At 40.5% G+C, this 18,736-nt stretch overlaps 1 protein-coding gene across 2 annotated transcripts in view; it reads right to left on the bottom strand.

The window, feature by feature from the left end:
- Positions 1-13,847: 13,847 nt before the first annotated feature.
- ARHGAP26 (Rho GTPase activating protein 26) overlaps positions 13,848-18,736 on the bottom strand; it is a 405,537-nt gene continuing 400,648 nt past the window's right edge. For both annotated transcript variants that reach the window (XM_072400904.1, XM_072400903.1), the window contains one exon: positions 13,848-18,150. In XM_072400904.1, coding sequence (XP_072257005.1) covers positions 18,062-18,150 — 89 coding nt within the window. In that variant the 3' untranslated portion in view covers positions 13,848-18,061. The remainder of the gene's footprint in view (positions 18,151-18,736) is intronic.

The raw sequence follows: 18,736 nt of genomic DNA, 5'->3' as shown, positions 1-18,736 counted from the left end.
AACCATTCAAGTAATAAACCAACAAATATCCAATAATAAATAAATGACAAATAAATACATTTTACACTTTTCATATTCGAGAATACATTAACATAACATAACACTCCATGATTATAATATAATTATTACTAAACCGGGATTATATAACACCAACATATTACATTGAATATAACCTAATTAACCAACAACCTAATTCCCCTCTTTTAATAATACATAACCATAAAAACAATATCCATAATGTTATCAAACTCCAAACACCCGGTTATACACCCAAACAACCAGGCTGCAGGTCTCAGAAGGCAAAATCCGCACCTAACAGGAATTTAACTTTTCCAACATCTCCACCTTGGCCCCTAGCCGCCCAGCACTGCCTCAGGAGCCATAATCATCCGTTCACCATAAAGGGGGAGACCCCACCAAAGAGGATCCTCCCTGCCAAAATCCACTACTTTTCCAATGAACTGGATCCTTGCCTTCCAAGACCCAAACCACTTCCTCAGTTCCCGGCTGCAGAAATGGCCCAACGCCGTATTCACCATACCCCGAGCTGTGTTGAACTGTTCCATTAAGCACACGCTTGTCCAAAATGGTCCTGGCCACCACAACACCAGGTCACTCCAGCCGCCACCTCAAAACCAGCTTAACAGCACGAATTATTAGACTCTGTGCAGAGAACTTTCTTTGAATCAGAGTGGGCATGGTTCGTGCAGGTCCCACATAGCACACGCCCACTACACTGTGTTTATGTGCGTATAATCCCCTATAATTGTGGTGGGCGTGTGCTGTGCAGGTGCGGTGGGCCACACTGGCCTGTCATTTTTTTAAGTTAGGTGGTGGTGGAAGAGGTGAAATGGGGAATGGCGCTGGAAGGCAAATTGGGGTCAAGACGAGGCCTGGGTGTCAGTACTTGGCGATGGTATACACTATTTATCACCGGTGTTAGCGCAGGGAATGGTATACACTGGTTCTTCCTGGTGTCAGTATGGCGGGATGGTATTTGCTATTACACCCTGGTGTCGGTACAGTGGGATGGTATTTTCTATTACTCCCTGGTGTCAGTATTGTTTGATGGCATTTACTATTACTCCCTGGTGTCAGTATTGTGGGATAGTATACACTATTTCTCCCTGGTGTCAGTACTGTGCGATGGTATACACTATTTCTCCTAGGTGTGAGTACAGTGGTATGGTATGCGTTGTTTCTCTCAGGTGTCAGTACTGGAGAAAAGTATGCTCTATTACTCCCTGGTGTCAGTACTGTGGTATGGTATGCGTTGTTCCTCTCAGGTGTCAGTACTGGGGGAAAGTTTTCTCTATTACTCCCTGGTGTCAGTGCTGTTGATGGTATTTGCTATTGCTCCTTGGTGTCAGTGCTGTGGGATGGAATACACTATTTCTCCCAGGTGTCGGTATGGCGGGATGGTATTTGCTATTACTCCCTGGTTTCAGTACGTGGGGATGGTATGTGTTGTTTCTCCCAGGTATCAGTACTGGGGAAGGTATACTCTAATACTGCCTGGTGTTAGTGCTATTGATGGTATTTGCTATTGCTCCTTGGTATCAGTGCTTTGGGATGCTATTTTGTATTACTCCCTGATGTTAGTACTGTGGGATGGTATACTTTATTGCTCCCTGGTGTCAGTGCTGTGAGAAGGTTTTACGCTATTTGTCCTAGGTGTCAGTACAGTGGGATGGTATACTCTATTACTCCCTGGCGTCAGTGCCATGGGATGGTATACTCAATTTCTCTCAGGTGTCGGTACAATGGGATGGTATATTCTATTGCTCCCTGGTCAATGCTGTGGGATGGTATACTTTATTACTCTGCGTTGTCAAGACTGTGGGATGTTATACACTATTTCTCTCAGGTGTCGGTAAGGCTGGATGGTATATTCTAATACTCCCTGCTGTCAGTATGGTGGGATAGTATAACCAATAATCTTTGGGGGTTTGTTTTGCATACAAGTATGCTCTTGCACTCCCTTGTGTTAGTACAGTGATATGGTATAGTGCGTTAGTCCCTATTGTCAGTGGTGTTAGATGGTATGTTCTATTACTTTCCGGTGTCAGTGGTGTTGGAAGATATGCTCGATTACTCCCTGGTGGCAATACTTTGGGTTGGCTGAGTCAGGTGCTCCCTAACATCAGGGGTTGGATGGTATACTATATTACTTGATGGTGTCCGTACAGGGTGGAAGGTTGGTATGGTCTATTTCTCCTGGGTGTCAGTATGGTGGGAGTGTATACACTATTACTCCCGGGAGTCAGTGCTGGGGATAGTATTGTCTATTACTCTTGAGGGAAGTACTGGGGTGCTCTATTCTATTTCTCCTGGGTGTCGGTGCTGTGAGATGGTATACCGCATTGCTCCCTGGTGTCAGTTCGGTAGGATGGTAATCCCGATTTCTCTCCGTTGTCAGTACTGGGGTATGCTATACTCCATTACTCCCTGGTGTCAGTACTGTTGTATGGTATATAGTATTACTCCCTGATGTCAGTATTTTGTCATGGTATGCTTCGTTTCTCCCTGGTGGCTTGTCCAGTGGGGTGGTATGCTTCCTTACCCCCTGGGCTGGTTTCACCATAGTGGGAGGGTATACAGTTTGGTGCATTATGACTCACTTGGAACATTACCCAAATCATAGCACACCCTGGCATGGAGTCCTACCATGCCAAGGGGCCACTCACCCGCCACAAATGCATGATGTAGCCAACGCATGATGTAGCACTCTCATTCTTGGGCACTGAAATGGCCCACCACCGTATTCACCTCACTCCGGGCAGTGTTGAACTATGCCCCCAAGCGGGGCGCCCTTCCAACTGACGAGCACACTGTCTATTGTTCAGATGGACCGCCGTCCAACTCTCGCCATACCCAATGCAGTATACTTTCCCCCAGTACTGACACCTGAGAGGAACAACGCATACCATACCACAGTACTGACACCAGGGAGTAATAGAGCATACTTTTCTCCAGTACTGACACCTGAGAGAAACAACGCATACCATACCACTGTATTCACACCTAGGAGAAATAGTGTATACCATCGCACAGTACTGACACCAGGGAGTAATAGAGTACACCATCCCCCAGTACTGACACCCGGGAGAAATAGTGTATACCATCAGACAATACCGACACCAGGGAGTAATAGTAAATGCCATCCAACAATACTGACACCAGGGAGTAATAGTAAATACCATCCAACAATACTGACACCAAGGAGTAATAGAGTACACCATCCCACCGTACTGACACCAGGGGGAATAGCAAATACCATCCCACCGTACTGACACCAGGGAGTAATAGCAAATACCATCCCGCTGTACTGATACCAGGAAGAACTAGTATATACCATTCCCCAGCGCTGACACCTGTGATAAATAAACTTACCGCCCCGCCCCGATTGGAACGTCCGCACACACTGATGTCACATCGAGTGCAGAGGAAGCTGGCCAGAGGAAGAAAGAAGACATGCATTGCGAAGGAGGACGCCGGCAGATCAGGTAAGCGCTTTATTTACTATTGTTTCCATAGGTTTGCCTACCTCGAGTGTGACTCGGGGTTACTGCTTCCAGCATCTTTTTTTCTTCCCCCGAGTCACACCCGGGGTTACCGCTGGGGAGGTTAATAAATCAGGCCCAATGTGTTTTAAGCAGGAAAACGGGGAAAGGCCAAGGATCTAAACGCTATTGACAGATTGTGATGGTTAGACAACTAGGCCAGAGCATGGCTGCTGTATGCATTGCAATTGTTAGTAACTACCAAAGGTGGAAGTAAGGGAAGCTGTTAAATTTCCAACAGGGTTATTGTATGCCATACCGTCCCTTGCAATGAACACAAGTATCAGAAAAGTGTGATTTTAGGAGAAGAAGTGTGTGTGTGTAATCACCTACGGGTCCCGCACAGCACATGCCCACTACAAACGTAGGGGATTCCCTGTGCGCACACACACACACAAATGGGCCGCATATTATTCATTTGATGACAGAGGCTGCGGGGCAGTTAAAACCTGAACACGGGCCGCAGGTCGGACTTTGGACATGCCTGGTGTAGACTGAGAAAAGCTGCAGCTTCCGATTCACTTTAGGAGAGAGAACACAAAACTTGTTGCAGGGAAATCTTAAAATCAGTACATATCAGTTCAACATGAGAAACCAAGGATCCAATTACCTAAACAGGAAATGGGGGTGATCCTTTACACCAATAGTGTACTCAAGACCTCCAGCTTGCCAAATCGACCAAGTAAAAAATAAAAATAAAAAAAGTATATATATATTGCAGTTTACCATCCCTTAGATGCAGTGGCATTGGTGATCCTGCCAGTAACACTTCCACATTGTACCATAACTATCCTACTTCCAACGGTTTGTAATATATGGTTACTGAAGAGTACATTTTAGTATAGAAATTATTTCTGGCTCCTAAAGTAAAAACACTAAAATATATATGAAGAATTAGATGCTGTCGTTATCTACAGTTGCACCACAGGTGGCAGACATGCTGACTGTAAAGAGAAATATACATAGCTTGGGATTGTGATGGGTGCTGTCAATATACAGGGAAAAAGGGTAGTAGTCTATATTTGTAAAGTTTCTTGGCATTCTTGTATATTTTCAAATTATTCTTGATTTTCTGTTATACTTTGAAGTATTTTCCCAAAAACGGTGCCAAAGTGTTTCATTCTAGGCTAGCCTAACTTAGCCCCAAGTCTTTCTATCAGGAGTGCAGCTGAAAACAAGGAAAGTTTACAAATATAGACTACTACCCTTTTGTGCGAGACCATGTAAACTCTGCTAGCCCCACACATGGAAAGTTCGAGTAACCCTTTCTTAGCTGAAAAATGGTATGTAACAATACAGCAACACATTATCCATTCTAAATATTTTATCAGAATTATAAGGCTCAGTATTGTGACATAAATATTCTTCCTCAGGTTTAATACTAAATTATTTTCTAAACTGCAACTACATTTTAGCACAGGTATTTTGGATATTATTATTACACAGTATTTATAGAGCGCTGACATAATATGCTTTACAAAGTCCATCGATATGTCTGCCATGTCTGCATAGACATTGCTCACTGTTTGGCTTGTGAAACAAGTGGCTCTTTGATCAAGTGGAGTTGCATATAACAGGAGTCTGATATTGTGCATTTGAGAGTTGTGTCTGTTTGACTATTGGGTTGTGTTTGCTTGACTGTCAGTTTTATTTTAAACAACTTTTTTTCCTTGCTGACCTCTAAAGGGGAGGGGTGAAGGCTTCACAGGTGATTTAAGTTCCTGGGGCACTCATCTTGAGCTTGCTTACTATTTGGCTTGTGAAACAACTGGCTCTTTGATCGAGTGGATTTGGAAAAAACAGGAGTCTGAAAACAAAAGGAGGTAAATCCTTATAGTAACCACAAACTCTAAATAACCTTTTATAACTCCTTGTAAACAAAAGTTGTAACTGGGAGAATGAGTGGTAGCAAGGTGGAAGTTTTTGTTCAGTGCACAGTCCGCCACATGTATGCACAAATGGAGCAACAGCTCCTAGGTGAATACCGCTGTGACAGATGTGAGCAAGTCGCCTCTCTGGTATCTCGAATTGGAGAGCTGGAGAAGCGCATTGCAACACTGAAATCACTGGATCACCTTGAGAGGGGTCTCCTGCTCACTGAGCAGGCAGTTAATGGCTTAGATGTGGAGGGTGGAGAGGTTAGTCAGGATGAACATGTAGGGAGTTGGGTTAATTTAACTAGAGGGATTGTAGGGGCACCCAGAAAAGGAAGGCCAGCCCTGTGTTTGAGCACCCTAACATGTTTGCAAAGTTTTGTGAAGATGTGCAGGTGGCAGACCCAGTGGTGGCAACTCTAGATGTTACTGCTACCCCTAACAGCCGGGAGAGCAGCACATCTAGTAGTGGTGGGGAGGGAAATGCAGGAAGGAAAAGACAATTGGTTGTCATAAGGGATTCTATGATCAGGAGGACGGATAGAATAGTTTGTCGTCCGGATCCCTTCAACTGAATGGTTTGCTGTCTCCCTGGTGCCAGGGTTCGGCATGTGGTGGACCGAGTGGACAAACTACTGGCAGGGGCTGGAGAGGACCCAGCTGTCTTGGTCCATGTTGGAACCAATTACAAAATAGATGGAAGATGGAGGATCCTTAAAAATCAGTTTAGGGAACTAGGTTTCAAGCTGAAGAAAAGGACCTCCAAGGCTATGTTCTCTGGAATATTGCCTGTGCCATGAACAACACAGGAAAGGCAGAGGGACTTTAGGCAGCTTAACGCATGGCTTAAGTCCTGGTGTAGAAGGGAAGGGTTTGGGTTCATAGAGCACTGGGCTGACTTTTCATTGGGGTACAACCTGTATGCCAAAGATGGTTTGCACATAAATGAAACGGGGTCTGCTGTGCTGGGGGAAAGATTTAGGGGAATTGTGGAAGGATATTTAAAACTAGGACAGAGGGGGGTGGGACAGTTAAATAAGGTGGCAGAAAAGTTAGTCAGGGGTCAGACACTAGTGGAGGGTGGATTGGGGATAGTTGGGTGGAGGGTTATGGTTAATTGTAAGGAGCCTCCCATGTTACAAACAAACATTGGATTGTGCAGTACTAATTGTACAAAAAAACAAAACGATTTGGCAAACAGTGATGGTAAAAGCAGCAATGGTTTAAAGAGCATGTTCACCAATTCTAGAAGTCTAGCAAACAAGATAAGGAAGAAATAATGAGTTAGGAGAATTTTGACTTGGTTGGTATTGCTGAATCCTGGCTTTCTTCTTCGCATGACTGGGCTGTCAATATTCCTGGGCATACTCTCTTTCGTAAAGACACAGTCAAACAAAAGGCTGGTGGTGTCTCTCTGTAAGTGATCTAAAAGTGAATGTGAAAGAAGAAATTGTGGATGGAACAAGCAATGAGGTTGAGGCATTATGGGTGGAGTTGAATGTGAGGTGGAATAACACACAATTATTATTGGAGTCCCCTATGGCCCCCCCAGTGCTAGTTAAGAAATAGAAAATCAACTACTAGCACAGATAGAAAAAGCAGCAAAAAGTGGAAGTGTGAGATTTCAACTACCCTGACATAAGTATTGGAACTAGTAATGGAACTACAGGAACAGCAAAAGGGAGGAAATTTGTGAATTTAATACAAGATTATTTTATGATACAGTTTATAGAAGCCCCAACTAGAAATTATATTCTGTAGGACCTAGTTTTTTTCTAACAATGCAGAGCTTATAACAAATGTGCAAATAGGAGAATCTGGGTGGCAGTGACCATAATATGATTTCATTTAATGTAAGCTGTAAACAGAAAGCAAAAACAGGAAAGATAAAAACATTTCATTTTAAAAGAGCAAATTTTCTATTATTAAGAGTGGCTCTCTGTGACTTGGACTGGGGGACAATATTATCCTCAAAGAACACAGAACAGAAATGGGAATGTTTCAAGTCTGTTCTACAAAAGCAAACTGAAAAATATATTGCAATGGGTAATAGGTTTTTAACTTTAGCCTCTTAAACTTATGTGGCTCATAGCTGATGTTAAAAAAGCCATAAGGAACAAGAAAAGGACATTCCAAAAATATAAAAATGAAGGATCACCATCACCATTTGAAACCTATAAAGAATATAACAAAAGATTTAAAAAGGAGATAAAATGTGCAAACTTTAAAATGAAGGAGAGTTTGCAAAGGAAAATAAGGCAAACTCCCAAATTTTTTTCAAATATATTAATAGCAAAAAGATCAGATCTGAACATGTAGGCCCCTTAACCCCCCTAGCAGTAATCCCGAATGTGACTCGGGGTGGAAGAAACTAGCAAAAAGCGGTAACCCAGAGTCACGCTTGGGGTAACTTTGGGGGTCCCCCTTACCTTAGCCCCAATTGGACGATCCCGCTGTGATACCTGGGCGCTTCTCCGTCAGGGGGGCGTGGCCGGGCGGGAAATTTAAAAGCAGATTACAGAGTAGTCTGCTTTTCAATGCTGCCCGGATTCCCGCCACCCCGCTGCACGCATCTGCAGTTAGATGCGATGCACCATGCAACCCGGAGATCAGCCACCGGGTGATGCGAGCAGCTTCTGCAGTTAGATGCGATGCACCATGCAGGATTTCTGCATGGTGCATCGCATCTAACTGCAGATGCGATCACCAACAGTAAATTCCAGGGGTGATGCCAGGGGGAGATTTCCCCACTGGCATCACCCCAGGAATCTACTGCAGCTGCTCGCATCACCCGGAGATCAGCCACCGGGTGATGCGAGCAGCTTCAGCAGAGTGAGCGGGGCGGGACATCCCCACCACAATCACCCGGCAAGATGTGTGACATCTTCCGGGTGATGCGATGGATTCTGGGGTCGAGAAATTTAAAAGCAGATTACTATGTAATCTTTTAAATTTTTTTTTACAGTAAAAAACACAGCAAAACATAAAATAAAAGTACAAATACATATTGTAGTGCACCAAGCATCACTGCTCAGTGCCCTGATTTACATTTTGCCCACTATTAGCCCTGACCTTGATCTGGCCTTTTGATGACTTATAAATGACTTCCTGAATCTATCATTTGATCACTTTGTCTTTGACCTTGATTGTTCCTGACTGATTGCTGGAGACCGCATGGCATCCAAAAGGCATCTCGCCAGCGCAAGCGCTGTTTTGGAGGAATTTAAAAGCAGCGATAGCGATTTGGAGTCCCTTGTGGAATCGAACGATAGTGATTCACCAGGAAATTTGTCATCGGGCAGCGAAAGTGAACTTAGCGACGATTGAGGTCCCGGGGTCAGTGCTGTGCGCACATGGTGTCCTATCGACCTTGATGTGGACCAGGCAGCATCGCCAAGATTTCCATTCACAGATGCACCTGGGATGAAAATTGAGGCTGAATGCGACGACCCCCTGGAATACCTGAAGTTGTTTTTGACCCTTGAAGTAAAAAGAAAAAAATAGTTGCAGAGACAAACAGGTAAGCCGCTCTTGTGTTTGCTAACTTTTTGAAAATTTTTGCCAAATTTTTTTTATGCAAACATGTGCTACTTTGTGTTTGCTAACTTTTTGAAATTTTTTGGTCATTTTTGTTTATCCAAACATGTATGCTGCTTTGTGTTTGCTAACTTTTGACATTTTTTTTATGCCGACATGTATGGTGCTTTGTGCTAACTTTTTGAAATTTTTAACATTTTTTGCTAATTTGTGTTATGTTTGTTGCTTTGTGCTAACTTTTTGAAATTTTTGACAATTTGTGTTATGTAAGCATGTATGCTGCTTTGTGTTTGCTAACTTTTTAAGTTTTTTATGCCAACATGTATGCTGCTCTGTGTTTGCTAACTTTTTAAAATGTTTTGCTAATTTTTTTTTTTTTTAATGCAAAGATATATGCTGCTCTGTGTTTGCTAACATATTACTTGCCACCTTCACACTATAAAAGCACGTATCCTAAAATACATTTTTTATTTTGTTTTATGCAGGTACGCTGGACAACAACAAGGTGCTTCACAGCTGAGGTTTGCGAGAAGCATAAAATGGGAACCTGTGACCAAGGATGACATTTGGCTGTTTTTGGGCTTGGTGATCCTGCAGGGAGTTGTGGGCAAACCCATGCAGAAGTGGTACTGGTCCAAGAATAAAATGATTGCCAATCCATCCTTTGGCACAGTCATGCCAGAATACCGCTTTTCCCTCATCATGAAGTACCTGCACTTCGCAAACAATGAAGAATTTGATGCGACTACCCATCCTGCACCAAAACTCAAGAAAATTTGGGAAATGTCTCGGATGTTTCTACAAAATTTCCAGCAAACCTATGTGCCAGAAAGAGATGTCAGCCATGACCAAAGTCGAATGGCTTACAAGAGGAGACTCAGCTGGGTGCAGTACATTGCGTCAAAGAGGGCGTGATTTGGCGTGAAGACCTATATGCTGTGCGAATCTGGAATACGATACTGTACACTGGAAAAGGGACACAGTTCAACCCCAGATACATTATGGATTGGCAACATCATTAGTGCTATCCCTCATTTAGCCATTGCTAGGTCAGGGCTATTGTGTCATAACTGACAATTTCTACACCTCTCCTGAGCTTTATGAGTTCCTTCTGCAACACTTAACCGATGCCTATGGAACAGTTAGGGCTAACCGGCGCAACCTGCCATCATTGTTTGCAAAAGGGAAGCTGAAGACAGGAGAAATTGTTGCCTGGTAGAAAGGAAAGATGATGGCCCTGAGAAGGCGTGACAAGAAAGATGTGTGCCTGATGAGTACTGTTTATGATGCCTCCACCGTTCTGGTATACACAAAATGTGGGAAAGAAGTGATGAAGCCACAGGTGGTGATTGACTACAACAACACCATGGGAGGTGTCAACAGAGCTGACCAAGCTATGGCATTCTACCCAGCGATGAAGAAACAGCAAAGGAAATACTACAAGAAGATTTTCAGGCATGTAGTTTAGCAGTGCCTATGGAATGCCTACATTCTGTACAAAAAAAAATAGTCAGAGGCCTGTGAATCATTCAGACTTCATTTTGCAAGTTTCCGAATCCATAGTCAAGAACAACCAAACACCATCAGTGGCTATGAGTAGACCTGGACGTCGTGCTTCCACCGTTGTCAACCCAGAACGCCTGACTGGTCATCACTTTGTTGAATACATCCCACCAACCCAGAAAAAGGCAGCACCTACAAGGATGTGCGTGGTTTGCTGCTCAAAGACCAATGACAGAGGAAGGAAGAAACGCAAAGAAACCAGGTTCTACTGTCCTGACTGTGATGTTGGACTTTGTGCAGCACCCTGCTTCAAAATCTACCACACCAGTAATGTCTACTAAAGATTAATTTTTTTTTTTTTCTAAAATCTGCATTCACCTTATATATTATTATTTATCAATAATATTGCACCCTTGTTTGGAAAATTTGTTATTCTTTTTTTTTATAAATTACACTGTTGTGGTCTATTATTTCATTATTTTTTATAATTATGATTTAAAATGTCGCTGGGTTGGTAACTGGGGATAAAGACAAGGCAGATGTACTAAACACTTTTTTTAGCTCTGTGTACACAAAGAAAAAAGGCAGAGCTCAAGTCCAAATTCACATTTGCAATGTCACTGCCTTAAATGAGTCACAATGGCTCAGAATTGATATAACAGAGAAACAGCTGGGAAAAATTAAGGTTGATTAAGCACCAGGACTTGATAGATTACATCCACATGTCCTCAAAGAGCTGAGCTCTGTTATTTCAAAGCCATTATTTCTAATTTTTAGAGACTCTTTAGTCACTGGCAAGGTACCGATGGACTGGCGTAAGGCCAATGTGGTTCCTTTCTTCAAAAAGGGAGGAAAGTCATTACCAGGTAACTACAGACCCGTTCGTTTACCGTCCATAGTTGGAAAGGTCTTAGAGAGTTTGATAAAGAACCACATAGACGAGTTTCTGCTAGAAAATAATAATATAAGTGATAGTCACCATGGCTTCAAGAAAAACATATGTTGTCAAACAAATTTACTCTCTTTTTATGAGGAAGTTCATAAAACAGGTAGACAGTGGAATAGCAGTTGATATGGTGTACTTGGACGTTGCTAAAGCATTTGACACTGTACCCCACAGATGGTTAATATGCAAGTTAGGGTCGATATATTTAGAAAAGTCAATTTGGAAATGGATAGAGAACTGGCTTAAAGATCACATCCAGAGAGTTGCAATTAATAATTCCTACCCTGAATGGTCTAAAGTTATTAGTGGTGTACCCCAGGGTTCAGTGTTGGGACCTTTACTGTTTAACATCTTTATAAATGATATAGAGTTTGGGACTAAAAGTACCGTTTCTGTGTTTGCAGATGACACCAAACTATGTAATGGAATTATGTCCATACAGGATGCCTATATTCTACAAGCAGACCTGGATGTACTGTTTGATTGGGCAGCCAAGTGGCAAATGACATTTAATATAGATAAATGTAAAATTATGCACTTGGGAGATAACAACATGCATGCTTCATACTGTCTAGGGGGAAAACATTTGGGGGAGTCAGAATCGGAAAAGGATCTGGGGGTTCTGGTAGATCAAAGACTTAATAACAGCATGCAATACTAAGCTGCAATATCTAAAGCTAGCAAAGTACTTTCTTGTATTAAAAGAGGAATAAACTGCAGAGATGGAGACATTATCCTTCCCCTGTAAAAAGCATTGGTCAGACCACATCTGCAATATGCAGTCCAGTTTTGGGCACCAGATCACAAAAAAGACATTGTGGAGTTGGAGAGGGTGCAGAGAAGGGCAACTAAATTAATAAAAGGAATGGAGGATCTCAGCTATGAGGAGAGATTAGCTGAACTGAATCTATTCTCCCTTGAGAAGAGATGTTAAAGGGGGATATGATCACCCTGTATAAATATATATAAATGGTCCATATAGAGAACTCACTTCCCAATTATTCACCTTGAGATCATTACAAAGAACAAGAGGGCAATATTTGCATCTGGAGGAAAAGAAGTCTAAGCTCCGGATAAGGAAGGGATTCTTCACTGTAAGATCTGTGAAAATGTGTCTTGATTTTCTCTTTAAATATAACAAATGGTCTTCCTTTAAAATGTCTTTGTTGGAAATTGTCTCCCTAACAGACTAGGGTCAAAAATTTCCCCTTATCAGATATTACTTGATCTGACACCTAGCATCCTCCAGACTCAATAGTTTAAGACACCCATTGTAAAAGTTGGTGTTTTGTGTTTCCAGGGGTCATAAAACTCAGATAAGGCTAGCAGAGTGGCCCTGATTAAACTCTGACATGTATTTTGAAACACATTTATTCCTAATCTTTATATTTCCAATATACCATTCTGTATAAAGTAGTAGTTGACTGATTTGTAGCTGAATCGTTATGGTGAGCATTTTGAGACCAAGAACTGGTCTCCTAGGCCTCAGGGAAACCTGCAAACCATATTTAGCCTGGGTTTGGTCAACCATAAATCCTAGACATGCCTAGTTTGGTCTCTGTGAACTCCTTTTTTGTGGTGAATTATAATCTGGGGGTTGGCAGTTCATAGAACCTCTACTTATGAAAATATTATTAATGGCTAAAACAAGGGCATTTTGGAAGTGCCCATAATCCATGTGGAGACAGCCCTTCAGACAGCCCCCACCCTGCTATCACTGGATGGTCCTATTAGTCCCACCTCTGTTGTTGGCATAGAAAAAGCCATGTAAGACCAGCAGAGGAAGCTCTCACTGATTTCATCTTGTTGCTAAGGAAAACCAACTCTACCTAAGTATTATTTCACAGTTTTCCCTTTTATTTTATGCTAATGCTATAGTTCTGCTGTTGTTCTTAGATTAGTCTATACTTTTCTATAATTTGTTTATGCACGGTTTTGCATGTTTTTTCTTAGTAAACTATAAAAAGTGTAAGCAGAATCTCTGAATGCTCTAAATAGAAATAGTGTAACTTGCTAACCTGAAAAGCTACTATAAACATTGTGATTTCTAAAACATCCTTGTCTAGAGTGACAGCAGGTGACAATAAAGAAGCAGAAGCATAACTGCGGTTGTCAAGAGTAATGGGGTGTGCTTCCACCTAAGCACGTGGTGGCAGTCTACCTGTGATGGTGTGTGTGGCAAAGGTTACCAGAGTGGTTAACCTTGCCCCATGACGGCCCCTCTTCAGCCTGCTGGTGCGTGGACTGTTGCTGAGCGTGCTGGAAAGTCTATGCGCAGGGGTGTGGTCTGAGAGGGCGTTCGTCACACTGTAGTTTTTTGCATGTTAGTGCAATGCAACAGTGTGAACCCAACCTAAATTTAGCGAAGACAAATAAGAAAAAAAAAAAAGAGATGTGTAAATATTTTAGAGAATGGGACACACATAGCTTTTAGATATATTTTTTATTTTGAGAGGTTTAGTAAAATTACATAATGTTTGTAAACCCAGAACATTTGAAGTAATTGCTTCTATAGGTACATTCACTTAAAACATGTAAGCCTAACAGTGACAAAGTATATATCTGGTTTTCACCAGTCAGATATCTTTGACAACTGGGTGAACAGAGAGGCATCAGAAATTAAATACACTACAGGCATATGTTAGTGTACCACAAACAAACTTTGGCACTGGGTTTTTGTAAGATATAGTGAACTGCAGAAAAGGAGAAAACATTGGGATTCCATAGCACTTTAGTAATTGCACAAGTTTATGTGTTTTGTGTCCACAGCACAACTACAGCAGATGTTCTGGCGATCACCTGGTAAAAATAAGTACTTTAGTAATCAAGGTGAAGGATTGACTAATGCCAGATAAAATATTATACACCATGCCACAGTAGAAAATGTTATTAACTGGAAATATATTCTTTAAGTAAAGTTATTCTATATAATATATTCTTAAGTAAAGTTATTTACTTTCACAAAAACTGTGAACAAATTGTGTGTGCTGGAAAAAAGGTACTCCAGACTATTTTTTTTCTAAAATATCGAATACCTAGTTTTTATCAGTCATAAATACAAAACATAACAAATAAATAAGGCATTGTGTTCCCTGTCCAAATCTAAAAATACCTACATCCCCAACTTTTAGGACAGAGGGCTGCAGTCATACCATGTAAAAGCCTAAGCACATGCAACTTCCAACACACCATTTTTCCTAATGCCACATTGGAATACTATGAAAAAAGAGAAGCATAAATTGCAAAAATAATAAAAAGGGATGCTTAGATGAGTTTAACTTACTCCTCCTTAGTATATTGTCAATGAAGGAACATTGTTTTCTGCAAGCAACACTTACAAAGACACAGTATATCAAGGTAAACAAAATACCAAAAAGAGCAATGTAGAAAACACAATTTTAATTAAAGGTATAACTAATGTAAGCTATTCCATATATCAAAAATACCATACATCAAAACATCATAAAGATCCCTTTAACTACAATTGATGCAAAAAAATTTAGTCAGCAATAATATTATAAAATGGGTGCATGTACAATATAGTTTTAGATATATGCTCAAATCTCTGGCCACTACCAAGGCAAGGATGACATTTACCGGTACCTATTTTTATTATAACGGGTTGCACAACTATTTCATCAAGGATCCTACACACAAATAAACAACGTTCACGTAAAAACTCAATGCTGCCTTGATGCAGAAAAAAACCCATTGGCTTCATGTCTTTTGGGAACTCTTTTTGTGGACTTAATTACAATCTTTAAATATCTTCTAAAAGGGAAAGTTACTAGTTCTACAAAGTGGGCCTGATTTAATGAAACTCACCAAGACTGAAGAAGATTTATTATCATGGGATAAACCTGAAATGGATTTGGTGAATGACTAAAAACATTTGCTAAAAAATAGGAAATGTTTATGAGAAATCTGTTCCAGGTTTGCTGTATACCCAGGTTCCCTTATGATAGTCTATCTTCTACAGTCCTGGAGAGTTTTAAAAAATCAAGTCTAATGTCTGCATTGCTGTATTTAGTCTACTTGTGCCTTACGATAGAATTGTAATATGGTATGGCTAACCTATTTTGAAACCTGTAAGTTCTTTGGCTGTCATCCTTATCCTCCATATCAGAATTTTTGTCATGGAAACCATCAGTAGCAGCTGCCATACTTGTCAGAAAAAGTCCCTTTTTTAATTGTGTGAATTGTGTAAATATTGGTTGAAATTGGAATGATGTAGTGTTTACATACATTTCATATACACAAAAGATCAGATGACTGCAAGGTACAAAATATGCACAGTCCAGTCTTTTCTTATATAATTTCAGCCTGCTTACATTTTTTACCAGTCTGATTTATATATATTTCTTGTAGATCTACAATACCTTTATGGCTATAAAAACGTTTAGAAAACTGAAAGTTACCCTAGTGATTGGAATTAGTGCACAAAATATGAAATATAAAACTTTACCTCACAATACTTCACGTAAATCTTTATTTACAACAACATATTTGAAAAATAAAATATACAGCAATTTATAAACTCAAGTAATTAAAAAAAACGTAAAAGTCAAAAAAGGGATGAAAAACAGCCTCAATTTCAACACAATGCAACTTATAACAGGTTTTATTCTGGAAGCAGAAACAAATGCCTTACACTAAAATATAATGCAACTGAAAAGCAAAGTAACTGTAAAACTTTTAAATAATTTAATTGTATATTTTCTCTATTGTCTCTTCTTAATCAAGAAAGAGACCTTTTTAGCAATGATAATCAGTGCTCAGTTTGAAATTCATGACACAAACATTGGTAATTTAAGTGTTTTCTAAAACGGCAGTGGCTTAGATGTATTCCAGTGGATAAAATAGACTAGTTGGGTTTATTACTTCTACATATGTTCCCCTTCCTTTACTCTATAGCTCTTATGTGTATGTGGCAGCATGTGTCTCTCTTTCCCTTCCCTCCATATATCATAGAAGCCTGAGTGACTAGCTGCAATGCCTGGGAGCTGGTACATGGCAGATGGCAGAGAGTCTCTAACCCTAAATAGGTCCCATTCAGATCCTGGCCAACCTTGATTTTAGGGTGCCATATCACTAAGCCTGCTGTTAAAAAATGCACTAACCTAAAAATGTATGAATATGAAGCAATTAATCCACACATACACATATACATTTTTTTTTAATCAAAACATTATAAAACCTGATTAGAACTACAAATGTTTGTAGCTCTTGTAAAATGTTAAAATTGGGAGTCATCTGACATGACAATGCATGCATACACTTAAAGGTATGTAAATGGAAAAATCCTTTTTCCATTTTGGTAATTCAGTGCCTGATCACTGTCAGGGATGGGCAATAGACATTTTTTGCATTATACATTGGGCTGAACATCCTATATATAGGCATAGTGAAGAAAAAATGTTTCAATTCACCAAACACCAAAGGTTATATTTTGATTCCAATATTAACAGACTTAGTCAATAAAACAGAGTATGGGACCCTTTATAGTCACGACTTCTTGCACAACGATCTGTAATTGGTTTACTAGGATAATGCACTATGCACTGTAGGAATGCATGGTGCATAGTTGCCCTAATAAAAAAAATATGTAATTTATTTTGTCCTTCCTAAAATAATTTTTATCTATGATTGTATAAAATTTTTAAAGAACACTGTAGCATGTCTTTTCAGATGCTCCTTTCTTTAATGTTTTACTAGGACATGCTCACCATATGTTACAAGGAACCTTAAAATTATTATATCAACTACCTATACACACTATTCTAAAGGCTTTCCAACTGGGCATTTGTTTACCTTTAATATACCCCCCCATCTTTTTTTGTTGTTTTTTAAACCTTCAAACCAAAGCTTCCCACCCATCAGTGTCCTCTGTTATCAGCCCAGTCTCAGTCAACCTGAAGACTGAGAAAAGTGCGAGGCAACATGGACCTTCTCCTAGCACTGCACCCTGCACCAATAACATATGCATGGTAGGGTGATGTGGTCAAAGTTGTCTACATCATGCAGGATTACTGGAAAAAGTCTGATGATAAAAAGAAAGCAGAGCATCATATGACATCAGAAAAGGGTGTGGAACATAGAAATTTAAAATCACTATATAAACAATCAGAAACATCAACAACTCTAAATAAAGGAGCATTAGAAGTTTTCAGTTTACACCTATTATTGGGAGCTCCTGAGAAACTTTCTGGGGGACTCCCGTACCTGTTAATTTATGTTTTAAACCTAAAATATTTAAAAAATAATGTGGAAACCAATATTGAGTGGTCTTTCATTGGGTGATTGATATACTGTTATCATATCTTCCTATGGGAATTTACCATTTAGTCCAGTTTGGTACAGTATAGGTATAGAAAAATTTAGTGGTTACAAAATACAGTGAATTATAGCAGTAAAACAACAGCAAAATAAAATGGTCCCCTACAAAAAAAAAATCAAAATCTCTTCATTACTGTATACATCTCACCACCATAAAACATTTCAAACATATTCACTGCAACAGGCAATTAGAGATGCTTCGCCCTGTAATTCATAAAGGTAAAGAGAAACAATCTTCAACACTTCGTCAGCAGTTGTCATGGATACCATGTAAAGCTTAGCGCTGATGGCAGGGTATAAAGCTATAAGAATTCCACATAGTTTTCAGGGATAAGTCCAGTCTTTCCATTCAGCATCCCTTCCAACCAGCCTGGCTCCTGAGATGGGTAAACTGTGGAAGACAAAGAGCGCAAGAAAGTTATATACACTAAGATCCAAATCTTGGCAGATTCACTTATAATTTGCTGCAATGTGTGTGATTATAGTTCATACCGATATACCAAATAGTTAAAAAAAAAAAAAAAAAGGAAAATAAAAAAGTATATTTACAGTTAGGTCCATAAATATTTGGACAGAGATAACTTTTTTCTAATTTTGGTTCTGTACATCAGCGGTCGCCAACCAGTGGTCCGCGGCTCTGGCCGGTGTACCCCCGTGTATGGGTCAGGAAAAAGACCCCGCTGGGGGGACACATCGGCCAGATCCGCGGACCACAACCCCCTTGCAAATCCCTGGCTCAGGGAAGTGGGGGGGGGGGGCTGTGTTTCACAGGCTCAGATCTGCGATGGCAGAATCGGTGGGGTTATGCCGTTATGACGTTACTATGGGGAGGCTCCTCCTCTTTGATTGACAACAGGCTCTCCGCGCATGCGTGCTCAGGAGCCGGTAATTTTAGTGGTTCTTTCATGAGCTGGAGTGGGCAATTCCTTCGGTATGTCATTATCAATTAAGCAGATAAAAGGCCTGGAGTTGATTTG

This window comes from Pyxicephalus adspersus, chromosome 2 (genome assembly GCF_032062135.1).
Source record: "Pyxicephalus adspersus chromosome 2, UCB_Pads_2.0, whole genome shotgun sequence".
NCBI lineage: Eukaryota > Metazoa > Chordata > Amphibia > Anura > Pyxicephalidae > Pyxicephalus > Pyxicephalus adspersus.
Note: the sequence above shows the minus strand (reverse complement) of the source record. Positions and strands in the feature narration are given on the sequence as shown.